At 33.5% G+C, this 19,706-nt stretch overlaps 1 protein-coding gene across 1 annotated transcript; it reads left to right on the top strand.

Annotated features, from left to right (window-relative positions):
- Positions 1–14,344: 14,344 nt before the first annotated feature.
- Positions 14,345–16,139, top strand: LOC112280920 (putative indole-3-pyruvate monooxygenase YUCCA5). Its single transcript, XM_090252938.1, has 3 exons — positions 14,345–14,441; positions 14,629–14,728; positions 14,840–16,139. The coding sequence occupies exons 1-3, from the start codon at positions 14,345–14,347 to the stop codon at positions 16,137–16,139; spliced, it is 1,497 nt and encodes a 498-aa protein (XP_090109064.1).
- Positions 16,140–19,706: the final 3,567 nt, after the last annotated feature.

The raw sequence follows: 19,706 nt of genomic DNA, 5'->3' as shown, positions 1-19,706 counted from the left end.
AAGGAGAAGATGAGATGGTTGAAGATATTGATGATTTTTTAACATAATTCTATTGAATATCAAATCTTAATAAGAAAGACAAGATATTTTTTGAAGAGCTTTATGAAGAAAAATTACCAAAAATTAGTCTTTATTTTAAAATCTTGACTAAACAAGAAAATTGATCAATAAAAATATTTAATCAAATAAAAAAAAACTTATGGATTTTTGCTTCAAAGAGGGTTTTTATAGAAAAGACCAAAGAAAGGAATTGGAATGCAAAGACGAGTAGTAGGTACCAAGGAAGATCAACAAAGACTACTTAGGAAGTTTCATGAGAGTCTATAGGCGGAACGTAGAAGAATTTGGACTACTTTTGCTAAAATAAAGGAATAATAATGTTGAAAGAATATGTATCAAGATGTAACTAAGTTTATAGAATCTTGTATAACTTGTCAAATGTATTCAAATATATGACATTGAGATGGATTACATCCAACATATCCTTTTGCTATTTATTTTAAATGGATTGTGGATTTGATTATTATCGGATGGAACTATAGCAAATGAGATATTTAGTTTTGGTTCATGAAGATTTACCAAACCAAGTAGAAGACATGGCACTAAGAACAAAGTTTACAGAAGAAATTTGTAGGTTTTTACTTGAGAAAGTTATTTGTCGCAATAGATGTGTACGAAAGATCACTGCAGATCGAGGAGAATTGGATGCACATGAAGCTTGTGATTTTTTTAAGAGATGTGGGATTAAATTATCATGAACTATTGCTTATAATCTAGAAGGAAATGCAAAGAGTGAACGTGGGCATCCACCAATAATATAAGCCTTAGTTAAAGCTTGCAATGGAAGAGTGAGAGAATAGCCTCGACTTTTACCTTATGCATTATGGATTGATTGAATAACACATAGTTCGGTGACAAGATATATGCCAGTGGAACTTATGATAGGTGAAAAACCAATTATGTTAATTGAAGAAAATATGCTAACTTGGAGTATACTACCATAGGAAGATGGATTGACAAGGGAAGAATTGTTAGCTATTAGAATTCAGCAACTTCAACAAAGATTGAAAGATGTCGAACTGGCATTAAAAAAGTTACAAAAAGCAAGGTTAGGAAATAAGACTAGATTTGACAAGCAACATTGATTGAAGCCTACAGCAATTTAAGAAGGTGATTGGATACTTGTTTATGATAGCAGTCTCGATAACCAACATAGTACTTTGAAGAAGTTTTCAAAATGTTGGTTTGAACCACATGTGGTAGTAATGGTGTATGATAATGTCACATATTCATTATGGGAGTTAGATAGTACCAAGTTCAAAATACCTATTGCTGAGAAGCAAGTGAAGATTTTTAAAAGACGAGATAGAGAAATCAATAAGGAAGATCATTTTGAAGATATCATTACTTTTAAAGAAGATAATTATTTCGAAGAGGATGGTGCAAATAGAAATAAAATATTTAACAAAGAAAATGAAAAAATGGTGTGATGTCAATTATGACATATGGTTCATTTAACACATGCCGAAGGATGTGCAAGTTAAGAAGGGGAAGATGTCATAATGTAATACGACTATATAGTAAAACTATAATTAAAATTGAATTTCTAATTAATATCTAATTATCTTAGTTAAATTATAATTTGAAGTATCCAAACATGGCTTTTATAAAATCCTCTTAGATTATTTTCTTATCTTAATAGTTAGTAGGTTGAAGGTTAATTAGTAATTTTACCTTCTAGGTTGTAGAGACTCTTCTACTACCTTAGAAAGACCATAAATTAATAAAATCATAGTAGAAGAGGTAAATTATTGGTATGGTTGATACTAGAGTCAAATTAAGGATAGAATTGGACTAAAAAATCCTTAGGATAAGTTAGATTGATACCCAGGGGTCGACCATTTGTGAGACATGGTCGAAATCAGAGCTCTAGTCACTAAAATGACTGTCGAGGGCAAGTTAGGGGGTCATTTGAAGATTGGAGATTAGGATTCAAGAGCTAGCTTGAAGTTATTTTTAGATACTTAAGAATTTTTTTGAAAGAGTTTTGGAAGACTTAGCAATTGTTGTTCAAAGTCAAGGTTTGTATCAAAGATTTGGATTTTATATAATATAATTAGGGCTAGTAATTTTGGCTAGTTTGTGCAATTGGTGTGACATCTACAATTGAAAACTTGATGCTATTTGGATTATTAGGTGTGCTAAGTGTATACAAAATTTTGTGATAATCTAACGACATGGTTTAGAGATATCTAGTTTTTAGCACAAGAGAGTTTCAAAAGGTAGCAATTGGAGGTTGGGTAGAGTTTCTATGATATCTAAAGATCTATCAGTTGGATTAAGGTGAAAATTAGCATGGTATTGAAGGACTCGAAGATCAAGCTATGCACCAATTTTGAAAGAAAGTTAATGGTTGAAAAGGGAGAAATCATTGCTATGATTTTTGCTTCACTTTTCAAATTGGTAGCCGAGTGACATTAGTGTAATTTTTGGAGGTTTTCTCACAATTTGTAAGTTGAATTGGACTAAAACTTTTTGAGCATATAAAAGACTTACATTGACAATTGCATGAAAAATTCCACATCAAGTGGACCGTCGGATTCGATGTTATAGCTTGTTAAAGCTCACTGATTAAGATTGGGGCTTATAAGAAAAATCTACAATGCTTAAATATGAAAGTAATAAGGTAATTGGGATTTATGTATGGTTAAGGCTACTAAGAAGAGTATTTTAAGCACTTTTGAATTGAAATTCAGATTATATTCTTCTTGTATGGGCAAAACCTATTAGGATTTCTTGACTACTTGTGAAAAACAATCTCACCTTCCACAGTTAGGTGCTCGATGCATTCCTGATGAAAACAACATGTTGTAGGATAACATCTCCATCAAAGTGGTCATAGCTAAGGATTGTGAGTCTTTCTAATAATAAGAATTAAAATAAATTAATAAATTAATAAAAATAAAAATAAAAATTTATTAATTAAATAAATACCATTTGAAATTATTATTCAAATATGTCTCGGTATAAATAAAGAAATAGGATTTTGGACAAGTTTTTGTATTGAATGAGGATCAATTAAAGAATGAAGTTAAATCAAGAATGGAATTTAGCATGAATGTAAACATTATTATAGATAAGAAGTTATTTATGGATGATTAGTTATACTTAGATGATTTTTTGTTAACAGATAAATCTTTAAAAAAATTATATATATATATATATATATATATATATATATATATATATAATTAAAAAAATCCATTAAAAATTAAGATAGGAAATTTATTTGGGCATGCACTTGTCAATGATTCACTATTACAAATGTAAATTTATGATAGAAGGTAGAGTTGATTACTTAATAATTCTAGAAGAAAGAAAGAATTAATTAAGATTTGAATAAGATCTCAAATTTCTAAGAATGAAATTGTTAATTCACTTATTGTAAACTAGAATAAACTTCAAACTTGTGGAGGTTTATTTTAGCTCACAATTCTTTAAAGACATTACTATTTAACAAAAAAAAAAAAAAAAAAAAAAAAAAAAAACACACTCTCAATATTCTCAAAAGATATCTGAAGTTTTTAGCTAGATTTTTATTAATGTACTTCTTGAGTGCAGCCAACTTGTTCTATAATAATCTATAGATTGATCCAAATAGTAGTCTAATTTCTTCTTAAAAATCAATTAAGTAATTATAAAGATAATATTTTTAAAAAAATATTTTTATTTTTATTTTCAAAAACATCTTAATAATGTTAATATTAGCTTGAAATGAAATTTGAAGTCTTTCCACCATTAAAAATATATAGAGCATAAATAGCAAAAGATGACCTTTTATTTGTAATATACATAAGAATTCTTGTATATATTAATGTCTTTGATTTTACTAAACACATGACTTATTTTGATAATAGAAGTTAAGATTATAATATGGAAAAAATTAAGATTACAAGAAATTAAGTCTATTTGAGGATTATACTTCTCTTGCCATCATAAACCTAAAATAATTGGATTAGAAAGAATTCTAACATTAATCAATATTACAAAGCTATTATGTCTATTAAGTATTACATCTAAAGAAATAGTTTCATAGGTAATATTTCTACAAGTCAATAAATAATAATTTATATTTTTTATATACATGAACTTAGTTTTTTTGATTAAGAGACTTCTTTTATTTTTAATAAAGACTTTGTCTATAAAGTAAGATAAGGCTCTTGAATATAACAAGGCAAAGACTTTATAATTTTTTGGTCAAAAATTGATTTTAATTATAAATAATAATAATAATAATAATAATAATAATAAATCTAAAAAAAATAGAACTTTTATTAGATATTGCATAAGATTTTAGCTGTAGGATCCTTATTATAGCTATACAAACTTGTTCTTTGACACATCATCTTTTTTGGCAACCATTTTTTTCATTTTGTGACTCTGTTGTTTCTTTAAACAATGTTGAATAGTGTACTAAGGGTCTACAAAATATAAGCACAATCTTTTTTGATGACGTTAAGTTTTTTCTTACTCAATTAGATATTTGAAATAAATCATTTTAATTTGCTTAGGTTTTGGACTTGTCAAATAAGTTTTTAAAAATTTAGGAGTTGTTGCCATACCTTCACTTAGATCTCTTTAGCCAAAACTTTATTCTTGGCATCTTTCTAAAAGTCAATTTTTGTATGCAATGGCTTGAGCAGTAAATTTTTTCAATGAATTTCCTTATGACATTTTTAATAATAAGTCTTTAATATTATCTTTTAATTCATATCAAAATTGATTAATAAAGGCTTTGTCATTCCAATCTATGTTACAAATAAGGTTTTAGAATTAAATAGCATATATAGTGGCTAAATATAATCTTTATTATAAAGATAGGAATTTGGTCTCTTTTAGCCTTTTTCAATTACTTTTTTCAATTGTAGTTATAAACACTTCTAAGAATAAATTTAAACTATAATAAAGTTGTGAATTATTTTCTATCAAAGGTGCAAACCAAAAAAGATTACTTTTAAATAGAACTATGCCTATGATCCAATTTTAGTAAATCCATTAAGATATTAGAAAAGAAGCAACCTTAGATAGAACTTAACTTGTTGTAGAAATCCTCAAAATTTTGATCTTGTTCTATCAAAATTTTCTAGTATATTAATTCTTATTTCACTTATACTTATAAAAGCAAGATTTTTTAGATTTAATTGTGAGATTCATCTACTTGCTTCTTTCAACTACACAACTTCTAAGCATTAACTTTAAATTTTATTGTTGATTTTTTTTATGGACGTAGGAATAGTATATTTATAGTTATATTGATATTACCTAGGATTTCTACTTTAAGAGTATTAATAAGCTCATAACAATCTGTAATAGTTATAAATTGATTTTCACTTCCATAAAGTATAACATCCATAATTTGTTTTACATCTTTATAACAAACAACTTTAATAGATCTTCAAGACAAATTAAAGAAGGATAATCTATAATCTCTAATATTTAATTAAATTATTTATAAAATAAAAAGTAATTCATTCTCTATAAAAAAAAAATCAATATTTAAAAATAAAAAAATATTAAATTATAGATAAGTAATTTGCAACCTTCAAAATACAATAAAAAAAAATAGAATAATCCATTCACTTCTAAAATAAATGAAGAATAATGAATTAGTACTCTTGTCAAACTACCAAAGATATAAATAACAAAAAAATAAAGTATTAATACATTCTTGTATCACTAAGAAAGAGTAAATAATTACTCAATGATGGTATGATATTAAATCAAAATAACTATTTGCAAAGAAAATAAAATTAGAAGTTCTTGAAATAAGACTAATAACAAGAGAGGTGTTGACAAGAGTGAAGAAGGCTTCACTCTTACTTCCATATATGTCAATTCCATGTAAGTTAATTTTAAATTTTAAAATTATTTTATTTAAATAATATCTTACTTGACTCTATAAAATAGCTAATTTTTTTAATCCATAAATATATTTTTATATAAATAGATATATATATATATATATATATATATATATTCCAAAGTCATACATTATATCTTTTTTGATGTATATATCCTAACATATGCTCTAATTTATTAATATCTTATATGAAAAATGCAAGAAGAAGAAAGTCTATTCTTGACATTGAATGGGAAGAGATTTGTGCAATAGAGAAATGGATCTAAACAAATAATAATGTGGTGACCCAATAATTTTTTGATCATTATTTTATGGCCAATTTCAAGCAGTTTTTATAATGGAAACTTCTTTCCACTTATGAGATGGCAAGTATTTCAAAAAAAAACAAATGAGTTGGGCATTTTAACCTTGTTTCGTGAGTTCCAATCATTGGGTAAGAAATGACAACAATGGTAGTTGGAGTCACCATAGATAATCTAAAATGGAAACCAAAAAAAATAAAAATTCATGATATCCTATCATAAAGTCTTAAGGGTACTTGAGAACTCAATTCAATGCTAGCCTTAGATATAGTATCTTCCAATCATGCATTGACACATGCAGTCAGGGAATTGGCCTGAATTTACTTGGCTTTTCTTTCTTGTTTTCTTGTTTTCTTCTTTTTATAATATGTATCTCACCAACCATGTTCAGAACTAATAAGTTGCCTTTTGAATGGGGAGGAATGATAAGAACAAGAATAATTTAATATTGGATTTCTGTCTTCTATCTATCTGGGCGTTAGACACATATCACTTGTATTTATCCATCACTGTGCACTCGTGTCTACTGCTCTCTTCTTGTGAGGTGGCACCAATCTCCAGCAATCTTATCAGGTACCACGATCAAAGAATTAAATCAATTGAGATAAGAATATTATTAATAATAATAACAATATATATATATATGTATTTAATTGAGATAAGAATATTAATAATAATAACAACACACACACACACACATATATATATATATATATATATATACATACATACAGACATACAGGTAAACCATTGATCATTACATTTTGCTAGTCTCGCATACAATGGATGGAGGTATTTTAAGAGGGCAAGTTTGTCATCCATTCGAATGTGGGAATTTTCACTTCCACGTCTATCAACGGACATATTTCATTCTCATCTCCAACACCCTCCACTTGTCATTCTGTCCACAAATAGTTTGCAACTAATCTGCTGACGTGGCAATCCAACAATGTTTGAATGCAGATATTGAGTAATATATATCCAGGTGGCATATTTGCATTTGAGGGAATGAGAGAGGGAGGGGGGGATCCGTTATGACATCACCATTCTATCTCCTCCTGTGTGCCCTTAGAAGAGAAGATACCCCCAGGGTGCTGCAGTTTAAAATAATTAATTAATCAGTTGACTAATTATTTTATAAACTAGAATTCCAAATCATTCCATTTTTACAACACCCAGTTGGCACTTCGGTAACGGCCGCTTGGGGAAGGGTGGGAGAATGAAGGCTCCAACTGTTAGTTTTGTATATTATCCCTTATCACCTCGCAGCCGGTTACGCCACATATTCATGGTCAAAAATAATTCATGTGTGTATGCTTTGCCTCCTAGGACTGCTGGAGGGCAACGCCCTAGGGCGCTAAGACCTACTACCGAACCAGATTGCGGCACTTCCCTGCGTTGAACTATAAATAGGATGACATGGATGGAGGTGGTGGGCTGGCACCTCGAGGAACGAGCCTTGAGAGAAGGGGACCTGTGCTGCGTGGACGTGAGGTGTTCGCTGCTGATTTTGCATGAAACTTGCCATATTAGGCTTTACTGAATACGGGGACGGTGGTCATTCCAGGCACTTGTCATCGTCAAGTGGCAGTCCAAAGTTTGAAGGAGCTTGACCTTTACTGTTCCAAATTTTTCCAATGCTAAGCAGCACAAACCGGAGGAATTTTTCTTTAAAATATAACAAAATAAAAATGACTGTAGTTTACACGAGAGCTGTATCCTTCATACTGTGTTTCCCTTGACAATCCAGTAGGGTTCCATTTCTTACACTTAATTCTTGCCATATTCATATTTCACTTTTTACAGTAATTTTATTTCTTTCTCCATTCGTGGAGGTGGATTTCTGGGTATGGATGCTGAACCCCTTGAAGTGAGGGAGAGATTTAATCCCTCAGCCTCATTTTGTAAGATTCACTTAACCCCTAATGTTCCTTGTGTTATCTTGCCTTTTAATCTCTTAGATGCCAAAAGAACATCCATTTCTAGAAAATGACTTCCAATTCTCTTTTTAACATTTTCAACACTTCCATCTACAATATTTTGTTTATAACTTATATTGGGGTCAATTTACCAAATCTAGGGTGTTGAGGTCATTGCATATGGGAGATCATAACATTTAAAGTTGAGAGAAAAGTTTATTTGGAATTGCCCAATAGGCATAGTGAGACTTATGTTCCTACTTGAGACTCCAAAAAAATTTGGGAATTGTTTTTAAAGATATTCTCAAGTTGAACACATGCATACGAAATCTTAGAGCAAGGAGACATGTGTAGCACCTTTAACTAAATTGTTTTTAAGAAGTAGATAGTTGAAAACTGATAACAAAGAAATTATTGTAGAAAATTTTATTGCTTTCAGAAATATCTTTGCTCAAAAATTAGACGATGGATAGAAGCACTTTTATTTGTTTTAGAAGGAAGAAAAAAATAAATATAAGAATGTTAATATTAAATTAATATAGATTTCAAAAAGTCATACATGACTATTAGCTTTAGAATGCATTAGATAGCTCTATAATAAATGGTCTCCTCGCCAATTAAGACAGACACCCTTGTTTTTATAATAATTCACTACCTTGCAATATTAGTCATGCAGCCTCTAAAACTGCCCACAATTACAATTGCCATATGATCAGCATATGCCCCTATCCAAACTGTCTCAATCAAAGTCCAAATTTTAAAAAAACACCATAACTAATTTCAAAAATGTACATGGCTACAACTATGCAATAAGTAACTTGATTGCAAAGAGCATTAGTGGAAGTATAGCCCTTGAGTACAAATTAGAATGCAAAGTTTGTTAGAGATTATTTAGTACTTGATTATAGACTAGGAGCATTCTAGGATATGTAAAAGATGAGATTTGTCACAAAAAAAAAAAAAAAAAAGAAAAAAAGATAACAAGTACAACTTTAGAATTCACCTACAATTACAAGCTTGTCACTATACAATGATATGGTTGATATAAGCCTCAATTTTCTAAGAATAAAAATTAGAGAAAATATTGTTACTAAAGTCATTTTAGGTAAATCCTTACAAAAAGGTTTCTTGTGAAGTTATGCATAATTATGTATAATAACTATTTTGTATGAATTTAATATTAATAATAAAGTTACTAAAATAAAGATTGAATTGATAGGTAGCCATATTATTATTGCATGTTTTCATGGCAAAGTTACTTTCATAAGAGAATTTTTTTTCTTTAGCTCTTTTAGATTTTTTACAAAATACAAGGAGTAGAAAATAATTACATTAATATTAAATAAAATTATTTCTATCTTAAAACAAATATAGAAGAGATTATACAAAAAAAACATGGTTTTCCTATATTAGACAATAATATGATTATGCATGTATTAGGTATGGAATCTCGATTTTAATTTTAAAGAAATATTTAACAAAAAAAAAAATCATTAGATTGTAAGACAAATAAAATACTAATAAAGATTACTTTCAAATTTATTTTAGGTAATATTTTTAAGATTATTATATTTAAGGCAAATAATGTAGGAAACATTCTAAGAAAAAGAGATGGCAATGCATAATTGAATGAATCTAAGTTTTGTTAGAACCATGTATAAAAGACAAACAAAAATTAGAAATACAAGTCAACAATCCAATCACCAATAAAAGCAAACAATCTTCATTAGTTACAATAACTTGTCTATGTATTGCTTGTAGGTAAAAGACTTGATTTCTTTGACATGAAGGATTACTTCTATTGCTCTTCATAGTAAACATATAGAAGATAATGTGGATTAATAAAAAATAAAAAAATTGAGCATTACAGACTCCACTTAAAATTATTTTAGAAAATAAAAGTAATGTAGTTATAATTCATATCAACTAATTATTATTAATAGATTTATTTATGAGCTAATTTGACAAGTTATCATTTAAGTAATATTTATATGATTTTTGGTTGAAATCAGATTATTTTAGTATATATTTTTTTAAATATATTTATTTATTTATATTTTTGAAACTATTCAATAACTTTTTTATATTAATTTTTGGATTATTTTACTAAGTGAAGGAATTTCTCCACCAAAACCAAAGAATTAGATTGGACAATATACATCCATGTATTGTATTCTAACTTTTTAGTTACTATATTAATAATTCAAAATAATAAAATATTTTATATATCATTATTTTGATATATATATATATATATATATATATATATATATATACTGAAGTATAGTTTTAAATGTTACTTTAGAAAAAGAAGAATTTGAGACACTCAAAACTCAACATTCTATTGGAAGTGAGAAAATGACATATATAACAAGGTTTGGCAAAAAGTTTTTATAATCGTTACATAACTATAAATTTTACTTACATAGAAAATGGAGATAGATTATAAATTTCATACATGATAAGAGGATTATTTATTTCAAAGTAAGAGCTCTAGTAATAAATATGTAAATATGGTAACTTGGAATTAACAATTGAAAATTAGAAACGGAAGGAAAAAAAAAAAAAAAAAAAAAAAAAAACCATAATTCATCAAAATAATGCCTTATTTTTTTCACCTCAAATAGTTAAATCAATAATGTATAGATTTAAAAAATTCTCTTAATCTTAAAATATATAAGATTTGACTACAATGATTTTGATCAAACCAGTAACCAGACTACAAAGATAGAAGTCATAGAAAGTACTATTCTAAAAATAGAATTTATTTTCAAAGAACTTCCTACTAACAATTCAAAGACTTAGAATGATATGTTCTTTGCCATATGCAATATAAATTAAGAAAGATGCTAAAATCTTTGAAGAAAAAAAATTGAAGCAATATCACCTAATGTGAACAAATTTCAATGAAAATGAGTGAATAGTCTTGGAGGAGGACAAGAATACATAGCTAAAAGCTAATATTATCAAATAGTGGGATTTGTTATAAATTTTAAGAAAAATCATAGAAAGAAAGAAAGAAAGAAAGAATATATATATATATATATATATATATAATAGCCTTTAGCTAAAATATATATATTCATAAATGTTGCAAAATAAAGTCCTAAACAGCAACACAATTACATATACACTAAATGGAAATAAATTTAATAGATTAGTTGCAAAATATTCACTAATTTTTTTCTCGTATGCCCACTTTATAACAAGAGTATTACGGCATAAGATGGGTTGTTGTTTTGCAATATTAATACCTATGCAACAGGATGACCTCAGAGGTGTCAATGTAAGACAAAAGAAAGGGTCACTTCATTCACGATCTGTGCCAGCTTCTTGGGAGCAGTTATGAAATCTGGTAGTGTTACCTTCTTCTATTAGTATATGGTTTTATTTAAATTTGTAGCATGGGAGTTGCAAGTGTATTGTTGAGAAGCCAGTCCTGGAAAAGAATATGACAGTCCCTTCATGAGAATTTTGGGCAGAATATGTCTAATGCCCTCACATTTGGGTCCTGCCCTCCACGCGGTAGGGTAGCGAAAAAAAAAAAAAAAAAAAAAAAAAAAACTGGAGTTGCCCCACCCTTTGCAATGCATCAAGGGAGAAGATAACCTATTTGCAGTGGAAATGAGTTGGGTCAATGGGACTAAAAAAGAGGATACTACATCAAATACTTACCTCATTTCTCCCTTAAACTCATCCTCTATCTTGGAAATGAATATACTCCCCACTTCTTTTCCCTTTACAGAAAAAACAAGTTTTGTGTAGACTTCATGAAGATAGATGAATACAGTTAAACCTGGGGATATATATATATATATATATATATATTTTCCCCTTTATGATTTATATCTTTATTTTCTTATCAGGTGTGCTCTCTGCTTTGCCAAGTTCAGCATGACCCCTAACTCTTTTCGGGCCCTTCCTTGCCCCGGCGTTCTGCCTCGGAATAGAATCTCAAAATCTGGAGGATGTTTTTTTTTCCATGTGTACAGTTGTGGGCAACACCCAGTGAGCTGCCCCGGAGAAGAGAGGAACTAACTAGGTGGCAAGGTAGCTCTGGGTGCAGAGGGCTCACGACGTTATTGGAATTCGCATAATCCCAGCCTTGGTTTAGGGTTTGGGGCCCAGGGGGGGAACCTTGCGTTTTGATTGGCTGCATTACAACTCAAGTTCTCACAGGGTTGATATTTTTATGGCTCGTTGGAGTTTATCTTGTTCATGATTATCTCCTTATTTCGGTTCAATTCTATATTAACTTTAGAGATACACAAATTCAAGGTTTTTGTTACCTGGAATTATGGTACTATAGGCCGGGTAGACAAGTTTATGATTGGCTGCATTTTAGGTCATATTGCAACTTGAAGAAATTCCAAGCCATTCTCTGCACTCCATCTCCATTTTAAATCAGCATTGTAAATAGACATTGTGGGTTCTCTCAATTATTGTTCAAAACAAATTATAAACCTCCTTGCAGTGTGTCTACTCAGTTGGAACTATTTTCAGTCTGCCCTTTCATCCTCCCAGATAGTGGCTATTGCCAGTATGGTGTTTGATATTTCTTCACTTACTTTGAATTTACAAAGTGCTCCTTCTTTCTTAATTTCTCATGATTTCTTTCTTCCCCAAGAGGCCAGGAATGAGAGAGGGAGAGCAAGGGTGTGATATGATCAAGCAGGATTAAGTTAGCCACAGCCGGGTTTTGTTGTTGTTGCAAATCTCAGTATGGAACCCATTGTCCATGATTGGCTTAATGGCCCACCAATGACCGCAGGGCTGAGTTAATGAGACTGTCCAACCCAATTTGGGGCATGGCTGCTTGTAACTAACTGCCTCATTTCAGACATCTTATTCAGGATTCTCAGGTGCAGGCTCCCTTTGCACTGAGCACCAACTTTTGTGTGGTTGTGGTGCTCAGAAAAGTGCTGCTCCAGTGCACAACCTTCTAATGATTATGGGGATGACTTGGCACCAGTGGACGGGGTTACACTGTGCTTGGAATGCCACACCCACTATTTGATACCTTTGAACTTTGTTTGTTCTATATTGTGCCCCACCTCTCTCATGTCAATCCCTCCTATAAAAACCAAAAGAGAAAATACAAAGAAGACAGAGAAAAAGATAATGAAGAAGAAAGAAGAATGTAGATTGAATGTTTGACATGATTCAGAATACTGTGCCAACCACTATCTCAGTGACAATCTGTTCTGTAGATAAGGTTTGTTGAAGATCAAAATAATCAGCACAATGAATAGGAGGAAAGCATGCATGAGTGGTTTATTTGTTCTAGATTGAAGTTCTCATCCACTTAGTTATTGTTAGTGACCAACGCTACAACTAGAAAGATCAGGTAGTAATCTAAAATCCTCTAAATACTTGGTTTTCATTTGGAATTACTAAACAGATTCTCATCTAATTTTTATGCTAATACTAATTTGTTCATTCTTTTTATTAATATATTTTTGAAGGTCATCTTAAAGTTTTATCAACATGAGCCTTCAACTTTAATCGAATAGACTCTTGAGAATGAAAAATTTGATATTATATATCTCACTCTCTATTTATATTTTTGTATATGCATATAAAATTAACCAACATAAATATACATTTTCAAACATAACATACATGAAGGGGATTTGAAAGCATAATCACCACAAACCATTGAAAGGTGAAGCTATAAAGTGATGGGGTGTTAATTTGCAAGGACAACTTTTGTGTGTAGGGCCAGCACACAACCAAAATCATTATACACAACATATGATGGCTCTGTGCATGCCACTCATTAAGCTCAAATTTTAGCACTGGAGAAACTACAGCCCTAGTTCAATCCCATGGGTGATGCAATTAACAAGTGTGATATAGCAATGCATCAGGTCATTAGAAGAGGAAGTGATGGCATGCATACATTGATCATTAAGGGAAAAAGTGAAGTTTTAAGCTTGATCTCAAATATATAAACAAAAAATCTGAGAACAGCTAAAGCATCAATTTTGATAGTTGTGTAGGAGGCTGACCAAGCTAAACTTGCACAGTAATGAAGTCGTAAAGAGCTCAGTTATGAAGGGCAAGAAGGAAAAAATAAAATAAAAAGAATAGAGAAGAAAAGTAAACACAAATACACAAAGCCAGCCACAGCTGAGACAGTGGAAGAGGAGGGAAACAAGCCAGAATTACGCTGTACCTGCAGAGGACATAGCCTCAAATCCATGGATCGAGATGGATTGCGTCGGAGGAAGTTTGGGCTGAGTCGGCTTGGCGGCGGGCTCGTAATGAGGGCGTTGAGAATACTTCATCACCCAGCCAGTAAGTCCAAACTTTCTCCATCCTCATCCAGCCTCGATTTCTCGGTTATTATATCAGCGCCTCTTACAGAGAGGGTCTTCTTCTCAGCCCCGCATCTTGGAGGTGGAGAGAGAGCTCAGATCTAGTTGCTCATAGGGGTCCCTGACTGCGGCTGCTTTCACAACACAGCGGTGACGATGACGGTTAGGAACTAAGAGCTGTATGCGAGAGATTTGGACTGTGAGGAGGTGGGGAGTTCGGAGTGAGCTGGGTCCACAGCTGCATAGTGTAGTTTTCTTCTGGAACAGGTCCGTGTGAGCCACTGGATTGTTCCGCCGCTGCGCAGAGAACATGTAATTTGGCTTTCATCACAGCGACCAGCGATTCGTTGTCTCATTGTGAGCGCATTCTACTGTCAGTATGCCGCCCTACCTTGCTTCCTGGAACCCTTCCGGTGTGGAGTATTTGGGCAAGGGGGGGAATGACTCATTGCTGATGAGTAAGCCACTTCCCACTGTTGTGGAGGGGGCCATCATCGTGGGCGGCGGACCCTCGGGGTTGGCAGCCGCGGCGTGCCTGGAGATGAAAGGAGTGCCGTCTCTGATCATTGAGAAATCAGATGGTATTGCCTCGCTCTGGAAGTATAAGGCCTACGACCGCTTGCATCTCCACATCCCGAAACAGTTTTGCGAGCTGCCTTACTACTCCTTCCCGGAGGATTACCCGCTGTATCCTAACAAGAAGCAGTTCGTCGACTACCTGGAGAATTATTTCCAGCATTTCGACATGAGGGCCAGATTTAACACAGAGGTTGTCTGTGCATCGTATGATCCCAGTTCCTCATACTGGAAGGTTCAGACGCGACCTTCCGGTTCAGGTTTAGATTCCGAAGGTATGCTGGAGTTTCGTGCGCAGTGGTTGGTGGTTGCATCTGGGGAGAATTCCGAGGCTTACACCCCTAAGATGGAGGGGTTGGATAGTTTCCAAGGCCCCGTCTTGCACTCCAGTAATTACAGGACAGGAGCCCATTACCAGGGGCAGCGAGTACTGGTCGTAGGCTGTGGGAACTCGGGAATGGAGATTGCCATGGACCTTGCAAATTTCAATGCGAAGCCTTTCCTCGTAGTCCGGAGCCCAGTGCACATATTGCCGAGGGAGATTTTCGGCACGTCGACGTTCGCCGTGGCAATGAGGATGATGAAGACTTTTTCGCTGTGGTTTACAGACCTGCTCCTCGTGGGGTACACTCGGGCTGTGCTGGGTGATATAACTAGCTATGGTTTCAAACGCCCCACGGACGGGCCAATGACCATCAAATGCAAGCAAGGTAAGACACCCATTCTGGATGTGGGGACTTTTGCGAAGATCAAGAGCGGCACCATCAAGGTGTGCCCGGGCGTGGATCATCTCACACCTACTGGCTCCAAGTTTGAAAACGGCCAATTTGAGGAGTTCGATGCCATCGTGCTGGCCACAGGGTACAGGAGCAATGTCCCCAGATGGCTTAGGGACGAGAGCGGTTTCTTCTCAGCTGATGGGCTTCCGAAAAATCTTTCTCAGGGAACCTGGAAGGCGGAGCGCGGTCTCTACGTCGCTGGTTTGGGAAGGAAAGGGATTTTGGGAGCCACCTTCGATGCCAAAAATATTGCTGAGGATATCAGCATAGTGTATCGCTCAGATTCCCATAAGAGGCTCATCTCCCCGCTCCAGTCTAGATAGCCATCCCTGTGGAAGCCTCCAAGGATTCCATATAAATTTTGACAGCCTCGACGTTACTGTTATTGCCAGCCTTTAAAATCCCTCAACCGCGCAAGTTTTCGGTACCCGTCAAACCAACTCACTCTTGGTTACCAAGCTCCTCATGCTTGTAGAGTAATAATTCGTTTTCTTCCCGCAGCATTTCAAAGTTTATCAAGTTCGCGCAAGAAGTAACGATTTTAGTTCCGGCGCTTGATACCTCGCGGGATGTTGACTTATATTACAACCGTAGAGGTGCAGGCTGAAATTCGCAGCTAAACTGTTAGCAAAGAAGGGTAGAATCCACCTTGTGTCTTTTTTTTGAGACGAGGTTGAATCCATAAAGGAAGACGTTTTAGATTATATTTACGTTGAGACGAGCCTTGATATTTGTTTGGGGACAGAAGCTTGTGCACCCCTCAAAACCCAACATGTACCATACATTGATTTTTGCACAAGATCTACAATACTCTGGCCAAATCAGAGGTTAGACCTTGAATTTTATTTTAACATTTTGTTGCCAATTCTCCTGAATTCGAAATCAGTCTCATGGATCATCTTGCCCACCGTCTCGGATTCTGTTTCCTCTCTGTGATGCTCAGCTGTGGGAAATGTTATTTCTTTGATAAGTGTAACTCCCGATGGTTGTTACCGTATTTGCCGCAATGCAAAAACTATGAAAAGTGTGTGTTGAACCGCAATTGAACAATACGACAAGACCGTTGTGTAGTTCCTCTTGTACAGAAATGAAAATCCATGGCTCCCTCTGCTCGCGACTGACAGGCCTTATTATTGACCCAGACTCTGGAAGTCGCTAAGAGTGGCTGAGTGCCGCCGGTGGTCCATTTCCCTCTCCTTCAGAATGCCTTCACTTGCAAAGTCAATAACTCTCATATTAAATAATGAAGAATTAAAACGTACCAATCGGTGCAGATCTTGGTTTGAGTGAGAGATTTAGCCTTAGGTAGTGAGTCAGAATTCTGCAATACAAGCCTTGAGCTTTTAACCACGAAGTCAAGCGTATCATATCATATCAGTTCGAAATCCAGCATCTTCAACTAATATGTGGTGATTGATTTTGTTCAATAAAGAAGTAAATGGGAATTAGTGCAGAGCGTTACCGCGCTTGCCAGGATTTCGAAAAACATTGAGCGCTTTGAAGGCACAGTTGCCGTGGAATACTGAAGAGAGGATCTTGTTAACACCTCTTCAATGAGATTCAAAGCAAACAGAATCTAGATAATCCTTTACAATACACATACGTAATTGCACAATTCAATTCTGTGAAAATTAGCTCTGTAATCAAACATTATTGAAGCATTCTTCAGCTCAACAGCATCTAAATTTGGTCGATAGAGAGGGAAAATCAAAATAAAAAAATGAAAACCTATCTTAACGTTTGAGTAATCCCCGCCACATACTAGGTCACTAAATTCAGTGCCCCACATTTTCCCTGTCTTTAAATGCAAACCCCACATTACCACCGAGCATTTGATGAGATGTATAATCACCAAACAACCCTAAAGTCATGATTCTAGTCTGTAGCGAAACAATGAGCTCACCCACATTACCCAAATAATTATTTTGTTCTTATTTCAAAAAGAAAAGAAAAGAAAAAAAGTTTGTTCGTGGCAGCTTTGTCGACATTGTTAGACAATGAGCTTAAAGATGATGATCACAATGCAATTGAGAGCATGGTTATTTTTGTTTCCTCATTTATTTAACGGGCAATGTTTGTTTTCTGAAATAAGTCTACGGGTTCTAAGGAAGGAAGGTGGTTATGGGCACTGACGACCTTTTAGCATGTTGGTCAGGTAGCGATGTCAGAGAGGGCTAGCTCGCTTTCTTCAAAGCCTCCCCGCAAGTGGTTCTCTGCTGCTCAGACCCATCATCAAACCTTTCTTCGTCGATAGTGTTCATATCCTCCCTTTCCGCCTCCTCGTCCTTATGTATTACGGCTGCCAACTAAAGTACCGCAGCTCATTATAACCAGCCTTTGATTGCCCCAAGACCTATTTCGGAACGATACATGGCGACACATGAGCAGTCAATCGAAGAGGATATGTGAAACTGAGTTGCGAGGCGGGAGGAGGATAACCAGTCAGTGAACGTTGGGGAGCGAGATTTTACGTCTGAACTCAGGAAAGTGGTCAGGGTATTGAATGCCGAGGATCGAGGTCGCGACAGACACACAGATAGATACACACACACACACAAAAACAAAGACTGAGTGGGGGGCTGTGGTGAAGAGAGCACGTATCTTCCTTCCTCTACGCGCCGTCAAGCAAAGGCTGCAGCGCTCATCATTGTTCATGGAAAGGTAGGTTTTCTTCATTTTTCCATCTATTCATTCTCTTTACATTTTTGAGTGTCAGGGTTCTCAGCTAATTCACCTCCACGTCCATTGGTCACGAACTCGGGGACTCATGGTCCAAATCCTAATTCTCGTGACCTTCCCCGTGAGTTGTGTTTTTTTAGAGTCGGGTTGATGGGATTAGAGTCGAACAAGTCTGCATGGGGCTGGCCAAAAATAATAGTAATAATATTAGGGGAATGTTAAGGAAACCCAGGCTTTTACTAAATTGATCAATCCATCAAAAAAAAAATGACCTCTAGATTCATTTTTCCTCTACTGAATAAAAAACCAATGAAAATCAACCACATTCGTCATGATTATCATATTTATCATCATGAATAAATTTAGTTGATTTGGTAAAAACTTGGGTCTACTTAACATTCTCCAAATAATAATCATCATCATGATGAAAAGAAACCTTTGAAAATTGGGTGTGCCCCCATTGTTGATGATGACAATGGTGAAAATAAGATTGCATTCTATTTCAAACACATAAATGTTGAGCTTTTTCCTTTTTGCCTTTTGATCCTTTTCTTAGTTCTTGTTGTTTATTTATGTGGTCAGTTGGTTCAATCTATTTTAACTGAATAATTGAACACAATAATTAAAACCTGGATGGTTTGTATTGAATCATTGCATGTTTTTGTTTTGTAGTTTATTTTGGTTTATTTTTAATTTTTTTTAATTTTTTGTAGATTTGACCAAAAAATAATAATTTGGAGACACCAACTTGTTTCATACCATTACGCAACAATTGAACATATCACCCTTTCATATACAAATACATATACACACACACACACACACACACAAATACACTGTCTATAGTTATGGCTTTCGGATGGACATGTTAAGGTAAAATACATTCAAAAAGTATTATAGGTAAAACGTTGTAAATCACCATAGGTGAGGAAGTTCAGAAATATTAAAAGAAGATAAATTTAAAAACAGTGGTAAACTATTAAAGTAACATAACTTTGTAATAAAGTACTGCAATACCCAAACTATTTCTTACCAGCATTTGATAATAAATAGAAAAAGTTTAAATGTAATAATAGTTGAAAATATAAATTATGATAAAAAAAAAAAAAAAAATGATTCCATGAATGTTTGGAGATTGTAGTATAATTGATAGCAACTTAACTTTTAAAAACGTGATCATTTCATTCACAACGGATATCACATTCTTTTAT

The sequence above is a fragment of the Physcomitrium patens genome, chromosome 1 (assembly GCF_059467195.1).
Source record: "Physcomitrium patens ecotype Gransden chromosome 1, ASM5946719v1, whole genome shotgun sequence".
In the NCBI taxonomy this organism is placed as follows: domain Eukaryota; kingdom Viridiplantae; phylum Streptophyta; class Bryopsida; order Funariales; family Funariaceae; genus Physcomitrium; species Physcomitrium patens.
The sequence above is the reverse complement of the archived record's forward strand: the minus strand, read 5'-3'. Positions and strand labels throughout refer to the sequence as shown.